Raw genomic sequence first — 20,716 nt, 5'->3', positions numbered from 1 at the left:
GACATCATAGGTGCTGATAGTTCCAAATAGCTTCAAATTATCAAATTGATTTTCACTGTGGAAGAAGTGGAGAGAATCACTGAAGCATCTAAGGAACACCCTTTCCTTCTAGCATCTAGTAGTAAGAGTGAGATGAAAGAAAGAAAGAGAAAACAAGCATGAATTAAATGTGGAAAAGACAAACTGAGTAGAGGAGAAAGCTGGCAAGGCACGAGTGACAGACAGTTTGGTCTAGAAAGAAGGAACAGAGTAAAAGACTGGGGAAACACAGGGGACATTGGAGAAAGAGGGAGAGTCCCTTCCATTTCTTCTATCTGAAGAAGTGGCATAGGTACAGGTGGCCCTGGGTGGGCACAGGCTCACCCACTTTTAGTTGAGGCAGCACCACACTCCCCTCTCTCCCTCTCTTCCGCCAGTGGCCCAATATCTGCTCCCTGTCTCTTAGTCCCTTTCCAGATGTATCTCAGAAGTAGCCACAGCAATTCATTTTTGCTGCCTGCGCAGGTCCAGCAGGCTTCTCTCTTCCCTGTCCTGCTTTCGCTGGCATTACTTCCTGTTTCCCTACTGGTGGGGCATGGCAGAGGGAAGCCTGCCAGGCTAGTGCAGGCAACAAAAATGAATCACTGTGGCTGCTTCTGAGGTATACCAGGGACGGGGTTCAGAGACACGGAGAGTTTCTGGTCTGTGGGCGGTGGATGGGGAAGAAAGGGTAAGATGTTGGATGTGGAGAGAGAGATGAGGGGGAAGTAAAAAACTATTTTATATATTTTGGGGGGGGGGGGGCGGATTGAAGGGCAGGGGAGGGCCCATCCAAGTTGATTCTGGGCCCTCTTAAAATACTACATCTGACTATGCCACTGATTTGAACTCCTGCATTGTGCTGCTGAGGCTTTTTTTTTAAATGTGGGGTATGTTACAATGGCAAATTTTCAAAGGTTGATTGAAAGGATATTTTGATTTTGATGTGGCAAGAAGTGACATAGGACAAGGCACTGCTGAAATGTACAGAGCTCATGGACTAGATTATTTTTCTGGCACAAAGTAAAAGAAAAATAAAGGTCAATTCAAACTGAAGGATTACCTTTCAAATGCAGTACTGTCAGGAAACCTATAATATGCTAATCTGAGAAGCTGCATGTGACACAGAAAAGTCCTATTTTGCATAGGGCACTGAGGTAAAAATTGGGTCATTCAGGTTAGGACATCCATAATGCCCCCAGTATTTAAAAAGAAGGTTCTGCTGAATGTGGTGTTTTCTGTAAAATACATATACTGATACTGGTGATGGCAAAATACAGATGTATTTGTCTGCACATGCATCAGGAGTAACAATTTTGTAAAAAATAAATATAGAAAAAAAAGAGCAGCATCACTCGGCAGCCTGCAGGTACAAGTTCCAGCACTTATATCTGGAAGTGGTCATTTAGCATCGTCAACCAATTATAGGTTTCATTATTCCATTTCAGAAAACTATGTGGGGTTAATTAAGCAATGAAGGTGCCAGAGTTATTTTCTTCATCAGAAGTCAAAATTAAAAAAAAAATGTTTTTGAGAGCATTAATGCTCTTTTATAACAGTTGTGCTCACTTTGGAGCTGGCTGTGAAATCCTTTTGATTATACAAGTATTCCCACTGTAAAATGGAAAATCCACATATAGGAGCAGATTCAAGAAAGGACACCAAAGGTCATGTGCTATAAAACTGAGCACTAGGCAAGTATTATATAATGGCAAAGTTAGGCCCAGAAGCTGTTATAGAACACTAGTGCAAGTCGATATTTGAGCGCCAAACATTAGGTGCAAGCATTTACGTCATGCCAAAGGCTGGTATAAATGCTCCTGCCTAAATACTATCAGTGTGCACGTGACAGTACTCTAGAACCTTAGCAAGTAAGTGCCTGACATGCCCCTGACCCACCCATGCCCCTCCCATGTTAACATTCCCTTTACAGTTATGTGCTATTGAACATAGGCCCAATGGGCCAGATATTCAAAACTATTTAACTGGCCAGGAATGGTTCCTGGCTGATTAAATAGAATATTAGCGCCTAACCACGTGACATAGCCAGATAGGTGCAGATATTTAGCACTAAACTGGCTATGTTTAGCAGTTAAAATAGACTGCATAAATAGCAGCCCTACCTTTAACCGTTAAGCACTTAACCAGTTAGCGCTGAATATTGAATGGAAAAATTAGTTCTTACCTGATAATTTTCTTTACATTAGTCCCAACAGATCAATCCACAGAATTATGGGTTATGTCCCTCTACCAGCAGATGGAGATAGAGAGAGAACTTCAGAGATAGCTATATGTGGTCATATGCAGCCAGCTTCTCTTCAGTATTGTTGATACCCAAGAAGTGGAAATCCAGTAAACCAACCAAGCTGAACACTCTCCTGCCTTTGAGATCCAAATTGAGAACCTCAACCGCTGAAGTGGGAGGTACATTCATACCACCGAAGTGGATACCATATTAACTTCTTCAGTAGAGAAAACAGCATTTTTTTTTTTGCTAAAAGGGAAACAAAATGCAGGAAAACTTCCTACACTGCGAATGAATGTGAAAATTGAACAAACCACAGAACACTGATACAGAAAAGGGCGGGCCTCTGGATTGATCTGTTGGTACTAATGGAAAGAAAATTATTGGGTAAGAACTAATTTTTTCCTTCCATAGCATCCCACAGATCAATCCAGAGACTTTTGGGATATAGCAAAGCATTCCTCAAGTAGGGTGGGAAAGATCCACCCCAGACGCAAGCACTGAAGCTCCGAATATTGCACCCTAATGGGCTGCCACATCCAATCTGTAATGCCTCATGAAGGAAATTACCGAGGCCCAAGTGGCAGCCTTGCAGATGTTCTCCAACAACACCAAACAAGCTTCCACATGTAATGCTGTCTGCGCTCTTGTTGAATGCACCCGCACCTGCAGAGGAGGAGATCGTCCCACAGCTATATAAGCCGAAGCTATCACCTGCAGAAACCAATGTGCCATCGTGGCTTTAGAAGACATGTCCCCTTTGTTCGTTCCCGTATGTAGCACAAAGAGATGGTCTGACCGGTGGATGTCATTAATGATTTCCAGGTAATGGAAAAGAATGTGACAAACATACAAAAATCTTAGGGCTCAAAACTCATTGGGATAGTCCTCCCTTCATAATGCAGGCAACACCAGAGCCTGATTCAGATGGAAATGGGACACCACCTTAAGCAAGAAGGATGGAACTGTCCAAATGCAAACTCCCGCTTCTGTAAAACAGAGAAAAGAATCCCTGCATGATAAAGCCTACAGCTCCAATACTCGGCGCGTTGAGGCTATGGCCACCAGGAAAACCGCTTTTAATGTCAGGCTTTCAATGACAGGTGGTCCAAAGGCTCAAAGAGCAGACGTTGCATTGCCCACAAATGAGGTTCAGGTTCCAAGTTGGTAACACCGGCAAGAACGGTGGACGTAAACAGTTCACTCCCCATAGAAATCGGACGACATCCAGGTGAGCAGCTAATGATGAACCCTGGAGGCAGCTCCCGAAAGCATGCCAGAGCCACCACCTGAACCTTCAAGGTATTGAGGGACAGTGACTTCTCAAGACCCTCTTGCAAAAAGGCTAGAATAACAGATATCAAAGCAGAGGCTGCAAGTACGCCGGCTGAAGAACACCACGCTTCAAAGGTGTGCCAGACCCTAGCTTACACTGTAGAAGTAGACTGCTTCCTGACCTGTAGCAGGGGCATTTACTTTTAGGCAACTAGCAGACAAACAACACTTTTTTTGTTACATTTGTACCCCGCGCTTTCCCACTCATGGCAGGCTCAATGCGGCTTACATGGGGCAATGGAGGGTTAAGTGACTTGCCCAGAGTCACAAGGAGCTGCCTGTGCCTGAAGTGGGAATTGAAATCAGTTCCTCAGTTCCCCAGGACCAAAGTCCACCACCCTAACCACTAGGCCACTCCTCCACTCCAGTTTATATGTTTTCCTGAGACAAACATATATCTGCATCTTATGCCATTTTTTGGTCATTTTTCTATTTTGAAAATGAGTCCCACTGTATGTCACCATGAGGTCCATAATTTCCAGGGCAGGCAACACTCAACTCTCAGCCACTGTAGCTAATGTGAAGGGAAAGCTGTCACATCATTCTCTCATATGTGGTGATGTGGTCACACCTGCTTACTGGAGTGTGCTTCCAGTCACACACATCCCAACAGCAACATGTTACTTGAAGTGGACACTTTTGGAGTCATTTTACTATGCTTTTTTTCCATTCCAAGTGAACTAACTTGAGAATTTTTTAAAATTCAGGTGATGAACAGCGTGCCCAGTAAGAAGCGGCGGCTGTCAACAAACTACACCCCCCCCCCCCCTCCCCTTACGTTTCCCGAAACAGCTTGCTTCCAGACCAACTTACATAGAGGCCCTGATTAACTTTGAAACAAGGGGTTTTACTTCTCCCACACAATAAAGCCTTTCTCTACACTTTCATAGCCATCTAATCCTGTCTATAACCCCCTGCCCCTTCTCCATTTCCATCCGGTCCAGACCTGTTGCTCCCAGTTCCTCTGCCAGCTACTTCATCTTCCTCCTACAGTGTCGTCTTCCTATCCTTTCCTAGATCTGTCTGAGAGTGACCCGTCCGTGTGTGTGTGTGTGTGTGTGTGTGTGCGTAAACAGTTTGGAGAATCGCTCTGCATTGCCAGAGAAGGCGGAGGAGGGGCTGCTTGCGAGTGACGACATCGTTCAAAGATGAAAGGGGAAGCGTTGCAAGCCTTGCTTTGACTTTGCAACTGCTAAAGATGAGACTATGATGCACAGCTCTCCTCTCCCCAGGTTGCAGTTGGCAGATGTGTGCAGCCTGCTGCTTACCTGTCACCACTGTACGGGGCTGGCACTGGCTTCGGTTTTGTATTTTTGTTTTTCAGGTGCTTAGAGCAGAACACCTCCCCCATCCCACCGGAGCTGAAGTTATTTGTCTTTTTTTCAAACTCTCTCTCTCCCCCCCCCCCCCCCCCCCCAAACACACACACACACAGTCACAGGGACTCCTAGCAGCTCTCTTTCTCTCTCTCTGTCACACACACACTATCACTCTCTCTCTTAACAATTGGCTATAAGGAGCGACTGACCCTCCACAGTCACAGGGACTCCTAGCAGCTCTCTCTCTCTCTCTCACACACACACACACACACACATATGCACACACTCTCTCTCTGAACTCACTCTCACACTCTCTCTCTCTCTCTCTCTTTTCTCTCTCTCACACACATACAAAATATTAGAACAATAAGGCAAGTAGGCAAGGCAACAGAATGCTGCACTGGAGGGGAGGACAGAATCGCGGGACATCGAGGGGAGGGCAGGGCAGGGCAGAGGAGAATCGATGGGATGGGAAAAGAGGAGAGAATCGTGGGACACAGATTGGAGGGCAGGGAAGAGGAGAATTGCTGCACATTGAGGGGAGGACAGCAGGGCAGAGAAGAATCGCTGGACATGGAGGGGAGGTCAGAATCGCAGGACACCGGGGGGGGGGGGGGGGTTGGGAGGGGAGGAAAGAATCACTGGACATGGAGGGGAGGGCAGGGGAGAGAGGAAAAATCACTTAGACGACAGCTTCCTAGGGCCCGTTTCAAACGGGCTTGGTTCCACTAGTAATTAATAAACAACAGTTCATGGATTATGTACTTAAGAATTCTTTTACAAAGCAACAAAAGGGTGCCTGTGCTGGCATCAGCGCTTGTTTTTGACTCGTGCTGAGGCCCCCTTTTACTGCAGTGGGTAAAAAGCAGGTCTTTTTTTTTTTTTTAAATTAAAGAAATGGCTGTGCAGCACGTGAAGTACTTGCCGCACGGCCATTTCAGGGGGTGCACTTACTGCCACTCATTGAGGTGGTGGTAAAGGCTCCCATGCTAACTCGGCAGTAACCAGCACGTGGCACTGCCCGAATATCGCCAGGTACACATCAGCGCTACAAAAATATTAATGTTTTTGTAGCACCGGAATAGGCGTGCACTGGGGGTGGTACTTCCATTTTAGCGAGCGGTAACTGCCGCTTTGTAAAAGGACCCTTTAATACCCTGATAATGGCTATACACTTTCAAAAGTTCTCTCAAATTATCTGTCTTTCATAGTAGGCTTTTTACTATTGTATTTTCCTGAGGAAAAATGATAAATCATTTTATAATGTCATGAGACTGAAAAGGACAGTTTCAGCTCCACAAGTTAGATTTATTGTTCAGTGCCTCAAAGTGAAAACACAGAAATTCCTCTAAAGTGAAAGTGCTTACCATCTATGGCCAGTTTCAGATCTGTGAGTGTGCTTCGAACTCGTGCAATAACTCGTTGCATGCGGTCAATCTCCTGACGTAGAAATATATTCATGGGCTGGATGGCTCCCATCTTTTGAAGTCGTGCTTTCACCTAAACCAATTGCAAAATTAATGAAATAAGTGAACAAATGAGCTTTTTTTCATAAATATCTTTCCATTCACAACATATCTGTATACATATGTATTAGAATGTGGACAGCCTGTGGAAAAAAGTTTCCCATGGGAAAAAGCATAGTAAATGACACAGAATTATATTTCACTAATTGATCCTGAAAGCTATATTCTTCCAAAGTCATTCATTTGTGTTTTTGAATACAATGTACATGCAGGTCTATAATTGTTATAACACAGTGCCAATGGTGAAGGTACCACAAATGTAAACTATAATCAGAAATAATATTTAACTATAAAGTTTTTATATTTCCATACTTTATATCTTATTTTTGCAATTATCACATTAAAAACCACTTCAAATAGTGCTAATGTTAGCTACTAGAACAAAAAGCAGATAATTATAATTTCCCCAGATTTTTAAATTTTAACAATAGAATGTGTACTGAGCTATACGATCAGCTTATTGCTGCATAAAAACTCAAGCTCTGAGGGCCACTATGGCCCCTGATATTGCTAATAACTATGTGGAAGCATTTGGAAAAAAACCCTTTTTTTATGGATTCTCCTTTTTATTCTCATATAGTCTTGTGGAAACATTTTATAGAAGATATATTTCTTCTTTAGACAGGCACTCAAGAACAATTGGAACAGGTTTGCGCGCGTAAACGCCTACGTGGCTTAGTAAAAGGGGCCCAAAATTTTTGTACCTGGAGCTATGGAGGGTTAAGTGACTTGCCCAGATGCCACAGTGGGAATCAAATCTGGTTCCCCAAATTCTATAAACATTATGCTACTCCTTCACTCCCCATGACCTCTTCTCTCCCTCTGCTGTTCATATAAAAATCTCTTTCAATCCCAATTAAAACCTTGCAATATCTCATATGACCAATTCCATAAATCTTTTTCAAATTTGCTGCCTTTTTATAGATATTTCCACTTGCATTGCTTCTCCTGCTGCAAAGAGCCAGGGTTAAATTGTGGGTAAGAAAGTTCAAACGACCTATGACGTTTGAGGAGAGACTTGCTGACCTGAACATATATACCCTGGAGGAAAGGAGAAACAGGGGTGATATGATACAGAAGTTCAAATATTTGAAAGGTATTAATCCACAAACGAACCTTTTCCATAGATGGGTAGGCGGTAGAACTAGAGGACATGAAATGAGATTGAAGGGGGGCAGACTCAAGAAAAATGTCAAGTATTTTTTCACGGAGAGAGTGGTGGATACATGGAATGCCCTCCCACGGGAGGTGGTGGAGATGAAAATGGTAACGGAATTAAAAAATGCATGGGATAAACATAAAGGAATCCTGTTCGGAAGGAATGGATCCTCAGAAGCTTGGCGGAGATTGGGTGGCAGAGTCGGTGGTGGGAGGCGGGGCTAGTGGTTAGGAGGTGGGGCTAGTGCTGGGCAGACTTCTATGGTCTGAGCCCTGAAAATGGCAGATACAAATCAAGGTCAGGTATACACATAAAGTAGCACATATGAGTTTATCTTGTTGGGCAGATTGGATGGACCGTGCAGGTCTTTTCTGCCGTCATCTACTATGTTACTATGACCTAGAAGCCTAAATGTTTTTACAACCTTGGCACTTCACAAGGATTTCATTTTTTATTTCCATTAACTTTCATGAAAAAAACTGTCTGAGAGAAAAATATTGTAGATGCCACAATCTGTGGAAGATGTTGCCCCATTCTCAACATCAACACTTCTAGGCAAAAACAAGCATGAGAGAGGGAGGGGCATCGCTTCATGCATTTGTATCCAGCTCTTGACAGCTGTGCTCCCTTTATCAGGTGAGTGCAAAGTGAGCTACAGCATGAAGTTGTATGAAGATAATCCAATAAAAATATCTGTCACCTACAATTTATTCGATGGCCTTTATTTCTGCTTAGTGAAGAGGACTAAGGAGACAGTTGTGCTGCTTTATAACTGTAAGTAAATGAAGCAGGGAGAGCTGAGTAGATCAGCAGCTTGAAAAAGAAACGCGGACAGCAGCAGAATCAAGAAGGTGGTAGAAAACTATTTATCACTAAAGTACAGATAGAGCAATCTGGGCACTGATTCCCTCCTCCATCTCCCCAGAGAAGGGAAACTGAATGAATAATTGAAATCTGAACTTTGAGACCTCAATTGTAATTACAGCCCTTATTGAAGTGTATTGGCATTTCTTTGTCCATGGCAGCCTCGATTCAACAGACAGTCCAAAACTATTCCCCACAGCGAGATGATAGAAAAAGATTTATTACATTTAATATACTGAAGACAATGTAATCTTGCAGTGGACTGGAGGAGGAAGAGCAGGGCAGCGGCGAGAGTGAATAGTCTCATATTGCATTTTTCATGCTTGGTTTTCATTGGCCAACGATTTCTAGGGATGTGCTCAGAAGTTTGGTTTGTTTTCAGATTCCACATAATTCAGATCATTTGTTTCATTCATTTCCACTGTTGTCAATGATGCAAGCAATTTTGCATCCTAACAGTGAGCCCCAACTTTGTTGTTGATATTCACAGTAACATAACATAGTAACATAGTAGATGGCAGCAGATAAAGATCAGTATGGTCAATCCAGTCTGCTCAACAAGATGGTATGAAGTGATACATCATATGTATACCTGATCTTGATTTATCCTTGCCTTTTTAAATGGCATAGACCATAGAAGTCTGCCCAGCACTGTCCTTCTTCTGAAATTTCTGAAGTTGTCATAGTCCCTGAAAAGATCCACTCCAGCCCATCCAAGTCTATTTAGCTTCGATCAGGGCACAGACTGTAGAAGTCTGCTCAGCACCGGCTTTCCTATCTCCCCTAAGTATCTTTGGATCACTTGTTCAGGGCCATCCGCTGACATTCAGTGGCACTTAACAGATTAGTGTTGCTGAATAGCACCACAGGCTGCTAAACTGAGAGCCGGCTATTTTGTGATGGTCCATGGGCGGAGTCAGTACTTACACGGTTAAGTGCCAATATTCAGAACTTAATTGCCTAAATTTAGCAGCTAAATTGGACCACAGAAAAAGTTCTGTCTTTATGAGATGTTGCTTAGGCGGTTACGTGCTGAATAATGCATTTAAGCATACAAAAGATAGCTGGCCACATAAACCCAGATATTCAAGGCCAATGCCCCAACATGGCTGACATTAAATATTTGGAATAATGCCACTGCTGGCTAAAAATATGCTCAGTGACATCGGATGAACATTTACTCCTTTATTTTTATTTCCCATATTGTCAAACCATACCAAATTAGCTTAAAAGTACTGGTAGGTATCTACCAAAGAAATAACAGTACTCCAGGGCATCAAGTGTGGCATGAAGACCCCACAGTACCCAAAAGAGAAGCAAAAGCATTACCTACTGGCATGAAGACTGAAAGCAATGATGAGAGGGACAAAGAAGATCAACAAAGAATTCAATCTGCATTTTTTGGGATATTTGAAGCAGGTCCTCTAGAACTGTGTACAACTGCCCTTCTTGAGAATAGTAGCTAAAACAAACCAGTCTGTTGTCTTAATATGGGCACACCACATTCCAACAGTAATCCAGAATTATTTGGAGTATGCATGTGCCCTCTGCCCTACCTAAAAAGGATGATGACATTGGAACACTGGAGCAGTAGCATAGCCAGACCTCAAATTTTGGGTGCGACTACAGATATAATAGATTGGCACAATGCCCTTTCTGCAGTGAAATCTGAGCATACTTCTGCATCGGCTGGCACAGAAAACCTACAGCTGATGGCCGAGCTGTGCTGGAGGAAGTTCTGCGCCCTTTCAAGGAGATCTTCAGTTGACATGGTTTGAGAAACCCCACCAGCTGGAGAAAGGATTCATAGCTGCTCAGTCATGGCTATGCTACTGCTCTGCAGCACAGACACTCACTTCTGTGTCTGTCTTCTCTATTATGCAAAAGCCTTTTGATCATATCACCCCCCTTGTTTCACAGAGAACACTAGCTTCCCCTTTCGGTACATATTCAGTTTAAAATCTTAATCCTGGTGTGAAAACCCTGTTTTCCAACTTCTCCAGATTATCTCTCCCGTCTTCTTATTCCTTATTAAACACCCCCCCCCTCCCCCCGTACACTCCGTTCTTCAACTGCTGATTTGTTCCAACTCCCATCTCCCTCTGTTATCAGACTTGATTCCATTCGAACATCAGCTATCAGCTCTTAGTTACATTGGATCCAAATTATGGAATGCTCTCCCTGCCTCCCTCCGTTCAGAAACTTCCTATAAAAAGTTTAAATCCTCCTTGAAAACTCACCTTTTCTCCTTAGCATATCCTACCTGTCTTTAATTTTTTCCCTTTTCCTTAGCAACGTTTATTTGTTTAATTGTAACTCGCTTTGAAGCCAGATATTGGTATATTGTGGTATATCAAGCAATGTGAAATAAATAAATAACCACAGAGCATGCCAGATCATAGTAGAAGAGTGACTTGCACACCCACAAAAAGAATCAGAATGTGTGTGCCTTCTTCTGCTCTGCCTAGTAAGGACACTGTCAATGTAAAACAGCAGTAAAGTTACTTACTTATGTGTACCCACATAATGTTGCATGTGGAGTGACTCACATGCACAAACAGAAGTGAAGTCTTATTTTTGTTGAGGTAGGAACTGGGGCACCCAAATTGGGACATTCACAATTCCTCAATATTTTGCAAAAAGCTCTACTGAATGTGGAGCCTTTTGTAAAATATGTATATGTGGATTTGCCAGCAGGAATATCTATTTCAAGAACTTACACATGCTGAAAAAGCGAAGATACTCATCTGTAGCAGGTATTATCCGAGGACAGCAGGCCTTCTATTCGTACATATGGGTAATGTGGGTCTGAGTTGCCAGTCCAGAGCTTGTAACAAGCTTTAAACAGGTCTTTGAGCACAAGACATGCTCCACTGCTCATGCACATGAAAGCGAGGGACCAGCAGTACAATATAAAGCAAAAGAAAAAAGAAGACAACTCCAAGGGGAGGTGGGAGGGTATGTGAGAATAGAAGGCCAACTGTCCTCGGAGACTACCTGCTACAGGTAAGTATCATTGCTTTCTCCCAGGATAAGCAGGCCTATAATTCTCACATGTGGGAATCATTAGCTACCAGACTCACTGAAAACAACAACCAGTGGTCAATTGGACCTTGCCACAAAAAAGTAATTAACCTGAAACTATATTCAATCTGAGTGAGAGTGTAGCATGAAACATAACAAAACAGGCCTAGGAGGGTGGAGTTGGACTCTAGATCCCAAACTCTTCAGAACTGTCTGTCCAAACCGACTGCTGGGTCAGGTATCCTGCTCAAGGCAGTAATGAGATGTGAATGTGTGGACTGAAGACCATGTCGCAGCCTTGCAAATTTTTTCAATGGAAGCTGACCTCAAGTGGTCTACCGAAGCAGCCATGGCTCTGATAATGTGAGCCATGACATGACCCTCAGGGGTCAGCACAGTCTGGGCAAAAGTGAAAGAAAAGCAATCTGCCAGCCAATTGGAAATGGTGTGTTTCCCAATGGTGATCCTCATCCTGTTGGGATCAAAAGAAACAAAAAGCTGAAGGGACTGTCTACAGGGCCTTGTCCACTTCAAAATAAAAGGCCAGTGATCGCTTGCAGTCCAAGGTGTGCAGTGCGCTTTCACCAGGAAGGGCATGAGGTCAGGGAAAGAATGCTGTCAGCACAATCTACTGGTTCAGATGGAACTCCAACATAACCTTAGGTAGGAACTTAGAGTGAGTGGGGAGGACTACTCTGTTATAATGAAACTTAATATAAGGTGCGTCTGCCATTAAGACCTGAAGCTCACTGACCCTGCGAGCTGAAGTAACAGCCACCAAAAATATGACCTTCCAGGTCAAGTACTTCAGATGACATGAATCAAGTGGCTCAAAAGGAGCTTTCATCAGCTGGGTGAGAATGACTTTGAGGTCCCATGACACAGGAGGAGGTTTGACAGAGGGCTTTGTCAACAGCAAACCTCTCATGAAGTGAACAACTAGACGCTGTCCAGAGATGAGCTTACCCTCTACACATTGATGATAAACACTAATTGCACTGAGGTGAACCCTTACCGAGTTGGTCTTGAGACTAGCCTCAGAAAGGTACAGAAGGTATTCAAGCAGGGTCTGTGTAGGCAGGAAACAGGATCTAGGACCTTGCCCTTACACCAGACAGTAAATCTCCTCCATTTGAAAGAATAACACTTAGTGAAATCTTTCCTGAAAGCCAGCAAGACTTTGGAGACATCCTTAGGAAGATGCAAGAAAGCAAATTCTAAGCTCTCAACATCTAGGCCGTGAGGGCCTGAGATCTACTACTACTACTACTATTTAGCATTTCTATAGCGCTACAAGGCATACGCAGCGCTGCACAAACATAGAAGAAAGACAGTCCCTGCTCAAAGAGCTTACAATCTAATAAGGTTGGGGTGAAGAACAAATTCCTTGTTCTGCGTGTTGAGGTTTGGAAAACACTCCTATTTCCATGGTTCTTTGGAGGATATCTCCAGAAGAAGTGGGAACCAGATCTGCCAGGGCCAGTAGGGAGCGATCAGGATCATGGTCCCGTGGTCTTACTTGAGTTTCTGCAAATTCTTCCCCACAGGAGGAATGGAGGATATGCATACAGAAGTCCTGTTCCCTAATGAAGGAGGAAGGCATCCGACCCTAGTCTGTTGTGGACCTGGATCTGGAACAGAACCGAGTGACTTGTGATTGGACTGAGTGGCAAAGCGATCCACTGAGGGGTGCCCCATGCTCAGAAGGTCTTGCAGGCAATGCCCATGTTGAGTAACTGTTTCATGCGGTTGAATGACCCTGCTCAGTCTGTCAGCCAGGCTGCTAGATTTGCCCACCAGGTAAGTGGCCTTGAGGACCATCCTGTGGCTGGTGCACCCAATGCCACATACGGACAGGCCTCTAGACACAAAGGTATGATCCGGTGCCCCCCTGCTTATTGGTGTAGTACAAGGCAACCTGGTTGTCCATTTGAATGAATACATTTGGTTGCTCAGCTGATCTCTGAAAGCCTTTTATAGCATTCCAGATCGCCCGGAGCTCCATAAGATTGATAGGAAGATCTGTTTCCTGAGCTGAGCAAGCACCTTGAGTGTGAAGCCAGTCTAAGTGAGCTCCCCACCCTAGATGGGATGCAACCATCGTCAGGCACCTTTGTGGGCTGTGGAATTTGGAATGGTAATCACAGAGTCAAATTGGATCAAATTGTCCACCAGAGCAGGGACTGGACCAGCTCTGGCAGAACTCGGATGGCATCCTCCAGGTTCCCTGTAGCCTGACACCACTGGGAAGCTAGGGTTCACTGGGAAGGTCTCATGTGAAGACATGCCATGGGTGTCACATGATCAGTAGAGGCCATGTGACCCAACAGCCTCAACATCTGCCGGGCTGTGACTTGCCGAGCTGCTTGGACTTGAGTGGCGAGCACGACAAGAGCGTATGCCCACACCACAGAGAGAAAAGCCTGAGCCAGCCAAGTTGTCTAGCAGGGCTCCAATGAACTCCAATCGCTGGACAGGGAGCAGATGGAGTAGCTTAAAATGAACCCTAGTAGCTCTAACACCTGAATAGTCGTCCGTATAGACTCCTGAGTATCATCCTTCTACATGCTCTTCACCAGCCAATTGTCGAGATAGGGGTACATATGGACTCCCAGTCTGCATAACGACGCTGTGACTACTGCAAGACACTTGGCGATGACCCTGGGAACAGAAACGAGGCCAAAAGGCAACATGCGATACTGAAAGTGATGTGAAAACAATACTTTTTGTGAGCTGGAGGTATCAGAATATGAGTAAAAGCATCCTTTAAGTCCAAAGAGCACAGTCAATTGTTTCCTGAAGCATGGGAAAAAGGGTGGCCCCAGGGAGACCATCCTGAACTCTTCTTTGACCAGGAATTGTTAAGGCCTCTTAGGTTTAGGATAGGCCATATCCCCCCTGTTTCTTTTCCACAAGGAAGTACCTGGAATAGAATCCTTTCCCTTCTTTCCCCTTGTGGAACGGGTTCAACCTCATGGGGCCTTTGGAAGAGTGGAGAGTTCCTTTGCAAGCACCTGCTTGTGCTGAGAGCTGAAGTGATGTGCTCTCAGTGGGCAATCTGGTGATCTCTGTACCCAATGCAGGGTGTAACCGAGATTGACTATTTGAAGAACCCACCAGTCAGAGGTTACAAGGGGCTGCCTTTCTAGGTAAAACTCAGCCTTTCCCTGACCGGCAAGCTGTCAGGGATGGTCACTTTTACAGTGGCTATGCTCTGCTGGAGCCAGTCAAAAGCTTGCCCCCTGCTTTGACTGGGGAGCTGCCTGGGCCTTAGGTGAATGCTGTTGATGAGAATGAGAGAACTGGGGCTGAGCCTGCTGAGGCTGATGAGAAGTGGTGTACCTAAACCTCTGTGAGTAATAAGTACTCCTCTTCGACTTGCCAAAAAACCTCCTAGAGGAGGAGGAAAGTGCAGAAGGTGTCTGGCGGGAGAGAGTATCGATAGTATCAGTGTGTTTCTTGATGAGGTCGGCGACCTCCTCCACCTTCTCTCCAAAAATATTATTCCCCCCGGCATGTGGCATCTGCCAACCTCTGCTGGACCACTGGGTCCAAGTCAGAGACATGCAGCCATGAGAGTCTGCGCATCACTATACTCTGGGCAGAGATACTAGATGCCACTTCAAAAGTGTCATAGGTGTCCCCGGCCAAGAACATATGGCACCGCCTTCTGCTGCTTGACCAGCTGGAGAACAGTTTCAACCTGCTCTGGTGGGTCTGCCAAATCACACAAAGGACCAAAAGTACAGGCTCGTCTCGTGTAGAGATGGTATGATTGGATATGGGAGATAAGCATGGAGGCCTGATACATTTTCAGCCAGATACATTTTCCACCCAAAAGAATCCAGGGTTCTAGCTTCCCTGCAAGGGGGCACCGAAGTATACTCCCTAGAACTCCTGGCCCTTTTGACTGTGGATTCCACCACTTGTGAATGATGGGACAACTGGGGCCTATCAAATCCAGAGGAAGACTGAATCCAATACATTGTGTCAGTCTTCTTGGGAAGGGCAGGAAGCGACAGAAGGGACTCCCAGTTCCTCACTTGAACGTCCCATAAGATCTCGTAAAGCGAGACCATCACAGCCTCTCTAGAAAGAGAGTCATAGTCCAGGACCTCGAACATCTTAGCCCTGGGCTCATCCTCTATTCCAAAAGAAATGGGATGGCAGCCACTATCTCCTTCATAAAAAGAAAGGCTCTCAGGTGGAGACTTCTTCCTTTCCTGTGGGGAGGAGGGATAAGATGGGATATTATAGGACTCTTCCTTTGAGGAGAAGTACCACGGATCCTCTTCTGAGTCCCATGAGTGCTCCTCATTGGTGTCAGCCAAGAACTCCTCATGGGAGGGCTAAGATCGATCCTGCCTCGATGAGGAGGTACCATGACCCCAAGAGGGGCATTCTGGTGTTGGCTCCAGCCTCGATTCCAGCAAAGCTTCCTTCATCGACATCAAGGGTGTGCCAACATGGGTGGCAATCGATGCAGAGACCACAAGTGACACTGGCATCGGAGACCTCACTGCAGGCTTGTGGCCATGCGGGACTGAAGCAAGAAGCATGGCTGGCACAAGCACCCCAGATGTTGATGCACACTGCAAGAACAAGAACCCTGCCAAAAGCTCAGGTAGCAAGACCCAGAGGTACTTATCGAGGGCCAATATCGGGAAAAACTGGGGTGCTGGTGTAGAAGCAGGCTGCTGAATCTGCTGGTTCGAAGCAGGTGCCTGGTCCTGGCTGTCTGGACAGCCAGGACCAGGCACCTGCACCAGCACCTCCTGTATGGAGGGGGAGCGATCCTCCCAGTGCCAACACTTCTCTTGGAGCTCCTGGCACCATGTATCAAGGAGGATCGATGCCAATGCTTCTTGCGATGCCTGGCATTGTCGCTCCTTGGTGCCGAACAGAACAACATTGAGGTCTCAAGACACCACTGATCAGTCCTGGGGGCCTGCATAGCGGCCGGCATCAAAACAGGTGGAGACCCACTCGCACAGTTACTCACAGTGTGCAAGGGTCTCGTAGCCATATGGACCAAAGCCCCCGATGCTGATGCAACACCCAATGCTGAGGCTTCAGACCTGGCTCCAAAAGTCTTTTCTCTCTGAGCCTCTCTGGTCAACTGTGTTCTCTTCTTCATACAAAGACCAAGAATGGGTGTCTTTGCACGATGGTCCTATTGCACCGAGTACAGTGTTTGAAGCCACTGGGAACATTCGATGACATGGAAGGAAAAACAGCCGTGGCCAAAATCAAATGACTCAATGATACTAAAAAGGGCAATGCACCAAAAAAGGAAGAGGGCAAAAACTAGACTGGAGCTCAGGCCTAAATGCAGCCTATCAAGCGTAGCAAAAGAAAGAAAACTTTAAAAAGAGGAAAAAAAATAATCTAAGAAGATACAGGGATGGATAAAATGAAGAAAACCCCAAGAGAGGTATAAAAATAACAAAAGGAAAAAAGACAGAAAAAAAGACCGAAGGCCAAACCAGCTGTGAGAAGGGAAAAGGTGTCCTCTACTTACTGCGGAAAAAAGAGAACTGCTCTCACGGCAGGCAGGGAGGCACTCGTGCATGTGCAGTAGAGCGCATCTTGCGCTCAAAGACCTGTTTAAATCTTGTTACAAGATCCGGACCGGCAATGTGGATCTGCGTTACCCACAGTGAGAGTTAAAGGCCTGCAGAGAAAGATAGGCATCATGAGTAGCTTCTAAAGTATCGGAGAATATACATGGAAGTGATGATTTTTAAAAAATTATTTTCATATATAAGTGTTGGCAATTATTGGGCTTATAATCACACAGCCAGATGAGTAAAGGAGAAAGGATAGTGGGGATGGTCTGGATGGCACAGTGAGACGGCAAAACTTGCCTTGAAAGCAGGAATAGCCCCTGGTTGGTGATGAGCATATATTCCATTACAGTAGTCAGCGTGTGCGAGGACCATGGATTGGACTAGTATGCAGAATACATCTCTGGGGAAGTAGTTTTTGATGCGTTTCAATTTCCACGTGGTTTGGAACATTTTCTTTGTAGTGTTTGAAATTTGTTTGTCAAACGTCAAACTATGGTCTATGGTGACTCACAGGATTTTTAGATTGTTAGATATTGGGAGGGATGTTCCCATTGCGGAAATGTTTGGGAAATGGTTGGTGTTGTGTGGTGATTTAATTATCGGGCATTGTGTTTTATCTTTATTCAGTTATAAACTTAAATGTTGATGCCCAGGATTCCATTATGTTTACAGTGACTATGATTCTGGTCGTGATTTTGTGTAAGTTCTTTTTGAAAGGGATGTATATTGACACGCCATCGGCGTATATGAGTGGGTTAAATCCTTGTTTGGATAGTGTACAGTCAAGGGGGATCATCATTAAGTTGAACAGTACTCAGCTTGCCATGGAGAAGAGAAGGATGAATTTATCTTCACTTGGTATGATCTGGTGGTTTGGAATCCTAGGATCCATTTGAACACTTTCCCTCCTATGCCAATTTTGTCAAGTATTCATTTGAGGGTTTGATGATCAACCATGTCAAATGCACTTGACATGTCGAATTGTAATAGGAGGATGTTTTTTCCTTTTTAAAGTTGTCCAGTAGTGTTATCAGCACTGTTTCTGTGCTGTGCTGAGGTCTGAAGCCTGATTGAGATTGGTTGAGTATGAAGAATTTGTTGATGTAGTCAGTTAGCTGGTTGGCTGTTATGCCTTCCATTATTTTGGTCATTAGGGGTATGGATGCCACTGGCCTGTAGTTCAAGGTATCACTGGTGTTTTTCTTGGTGTCTTTGGAACTGGTTTGAGCAGTATGTTGCCTTTTTTCAATGGAAAATGACCTTCTCGGAACATGTAGTTCAGATGGGAGGTGAGCTGGTCAATGAATCAATCAGGGGTGACTTTTAGTAAGTGATTGGAACATGTATCTAACATGCAGTAGGAGGTGGAGAATTATCTTACCGCTTGTGCCACTGTCTCGTTAGTGAGTTGTGAGAAAGTGGTCCATATTATATTTGTTGGGGCTTCTACTGGAGGGTTGTCGAGTTCTTCTATGAGAGTTTCGAGGTTTGTGCCATTTTATTGTTATATTGTTCCTGAATTTGAGGATCTTCTCTTCGAAGAATCTGGCAAGTTCATTTGCTGATGGGGGGGGGGTCCTCATTTGACAACAACAGATGCTTGGTGTTTAATAGGTTATTTATAGTTTTGTATAATTTTTTTGTGTCTGTATTGTCTGAGCCTATTTTTTCTTTGTAGTATTTCTTTTTGGTCTGTCTCATTTGGGTCTTATATCTATTTTGCGCATCCATGTGATTTTGTTTCATTTTTGATTTTCATACATGCTTTCATTGGAGCTATTTCGTCCTGTATGTTGGTGCTTCTTTCATCCCATTACATTAAGAATTCTTCCCTGTTAGTTGTTGGGGATTATTGATCTTTAAATGTGGTTGTCCAGAATTTCATTGTGTCTATCGTTCCTCTTGTTTTGTATGGTGTCCAAGTTTGTGTTGGTGGTGTCTTGTGTTCTTTCTAGTAAATGGTTAGGTTTAGTTTGAAGTGATCAGACCATGAAATTTCTGTCCATTTCAGATGGCACGTTTTGAAGTCATTTTCCTGTGTGAATCTATAGGCTAGCATGTCTATGTCATTTCCTTTGAAGTGGGTTGTGGTCACTGGTGGTCATTGGAAGTCCCATAATTTGAGGTCTATAAAATAATGAGTGGAGTGGAACAAATAGATGTGAATCGCTTGTTTATTCTTTCCAAAAATTCTAGGACTGGGGGGCACGCAATGAAGCTACAAATTAGTAAATTTAAAACGAATCGGAGAAAAATGTTCTTCACTCAATGTGTAATTAAACTCTGGAATTTGTTGCCAGAGAATGTAGTAAAAGCAGTTAGATTAGCAGGGTTTAAAAAAGGTTTGGATGGCTTCCTAAAGGAAAAGTCCATATACCATTATTAAAATGGACTTGGGGAAAATCCACTGCTTCTTTCTAGGATAAGCAGCATCAAATGCATTGTACTTTTTTGGAATATTACCAGGTACTTGTGACCTGGATTGGCCACTGTTGGAAACAGGTTTCTGGGCTTGATGGAACTTCGGTCTGTCCCAGTATGGCAATACTTATGTAACTATGTAGGAATTTGTCACAATCTTTGGCACTGTCTGTTTTCTGGTCATCTAAGTGGAGGTTAATGTCTCCTATTAATATGGTGTTGGGGGTTGGTTACATATGTGTTTGATATGAAATCCATAAAGTTTGTAGGGGTCGTTTTCCGGTTTCCAGGGAGTCTGTAGAACAGAATGCAGCATATTTGGTTGAGTAGAGTTTGGTCCTTGATTCTAATTGAAGCGATTTCCAGTCGCAGTGTAATGGATTCCATTATGGCTTCTACCGTTAGAAAGGATCTACAGATCAGTGTTTTTCCTCCACCTCTTTTCCCATTTCTGGTCCAGTGTAGGATTTTGTAGCCTGGAGGACATAGGTCTAGTATAATCGGGTCTTCCTTGTTGTGTATGCACATTTCATTTAGAAGGACCAATCCAAGGTCTTCATCGGTTATCCAGTCTTTTATGGTTTCTGTTTTGTTTACCATTGATCTGGTGTTCAAGTAACCCACTGGTATTGGTAAGTAATCATCTTCTGGAAGTGTGACTGTAGTTATTTTCATTAGTTGACATTTTCTTGAGTCTCTGTGTTTCTTTGTTTCCTTTCTGGTCTTCTGTTGTGTTTGGGTTTCTACTGAGAGATTTTCATTTTTCAGAGTGCCCCATCCTGCTGATTGGGATCTGCCTGGGAGGGGGTTGTCTCTTCCCGCTGGATGATGCAGACTGCATATTATTGGTATGTTATTGTTATCGTCTTGTGTCAGGACATCAGTGGGTGTTAGTAGCATTAGTATTGATAGCCTTATTAAAATTTTCATACTGTGCGTGTTGCTTCTTGTAGTGTGTGGGAGTGTGGGGGAGGTTAGTGTGGTGTTGGGTCTTTTTTTTGTTTTTTTAATGCGTGTGTGTTTGTGTGACAGTGTCTTTTCATTTGCTTTAGGTGGGTTTGTGAATTGTGAGTTCCTTTGGCAAGTAGGTTTTCTATGAGGGGACTTTATTCCTCTCGGGTAGAGGTGGTGTTGGGTGGGAGAGATTGGCACTTCAGTCGTATGCACGGCACTCACCCTGTGGCGGTCCAGGGTTTGCTTCACTACATGGTGCCGATCACGGACTGGAAGTCTCT

At 44.2% G+C, this 20,716-nt stretch overlaps 1 protein-coding gene across 1 annotated transcript in view; it reads right to left on the bottom strand.

Moving 5' to 3' along the window:
- The window catches only part of LOC115471141 (dynein heavy chain 5, axonemal-like), a 766,968-nt gene that overhangs the window by 39,607 nt on the left and 706,645 nt on the right, over nt 1–20,716 (bottom strand). Inside the window, 1 exon segment of the mRNA XM_030204834.1 lies at nt 6,285–6,417. Coding sequence (XP_030060694.1) covers nt 6,285–6,417 — 133 coding nt within the window.

This window comes from Microcaecilia unicolor, chromosome 1, assembly GCF_901765095.1.
Source record: "Microcaecilia unicolor chromosome 1, aMicUni1.1, whole genome shotgun sequence".
NCBI classification, from domain to species: Eukaryota; Metazoa; Chordata; class Amphibia; order Gymnophiona; family Siphonopidae; genus Microcaecilia; species Microcaecilia unicolor.
Note: the sequence above shows the minus strand (reverse complement) of the source record. Positions and strands in the feature narration are given on the sequence as shown.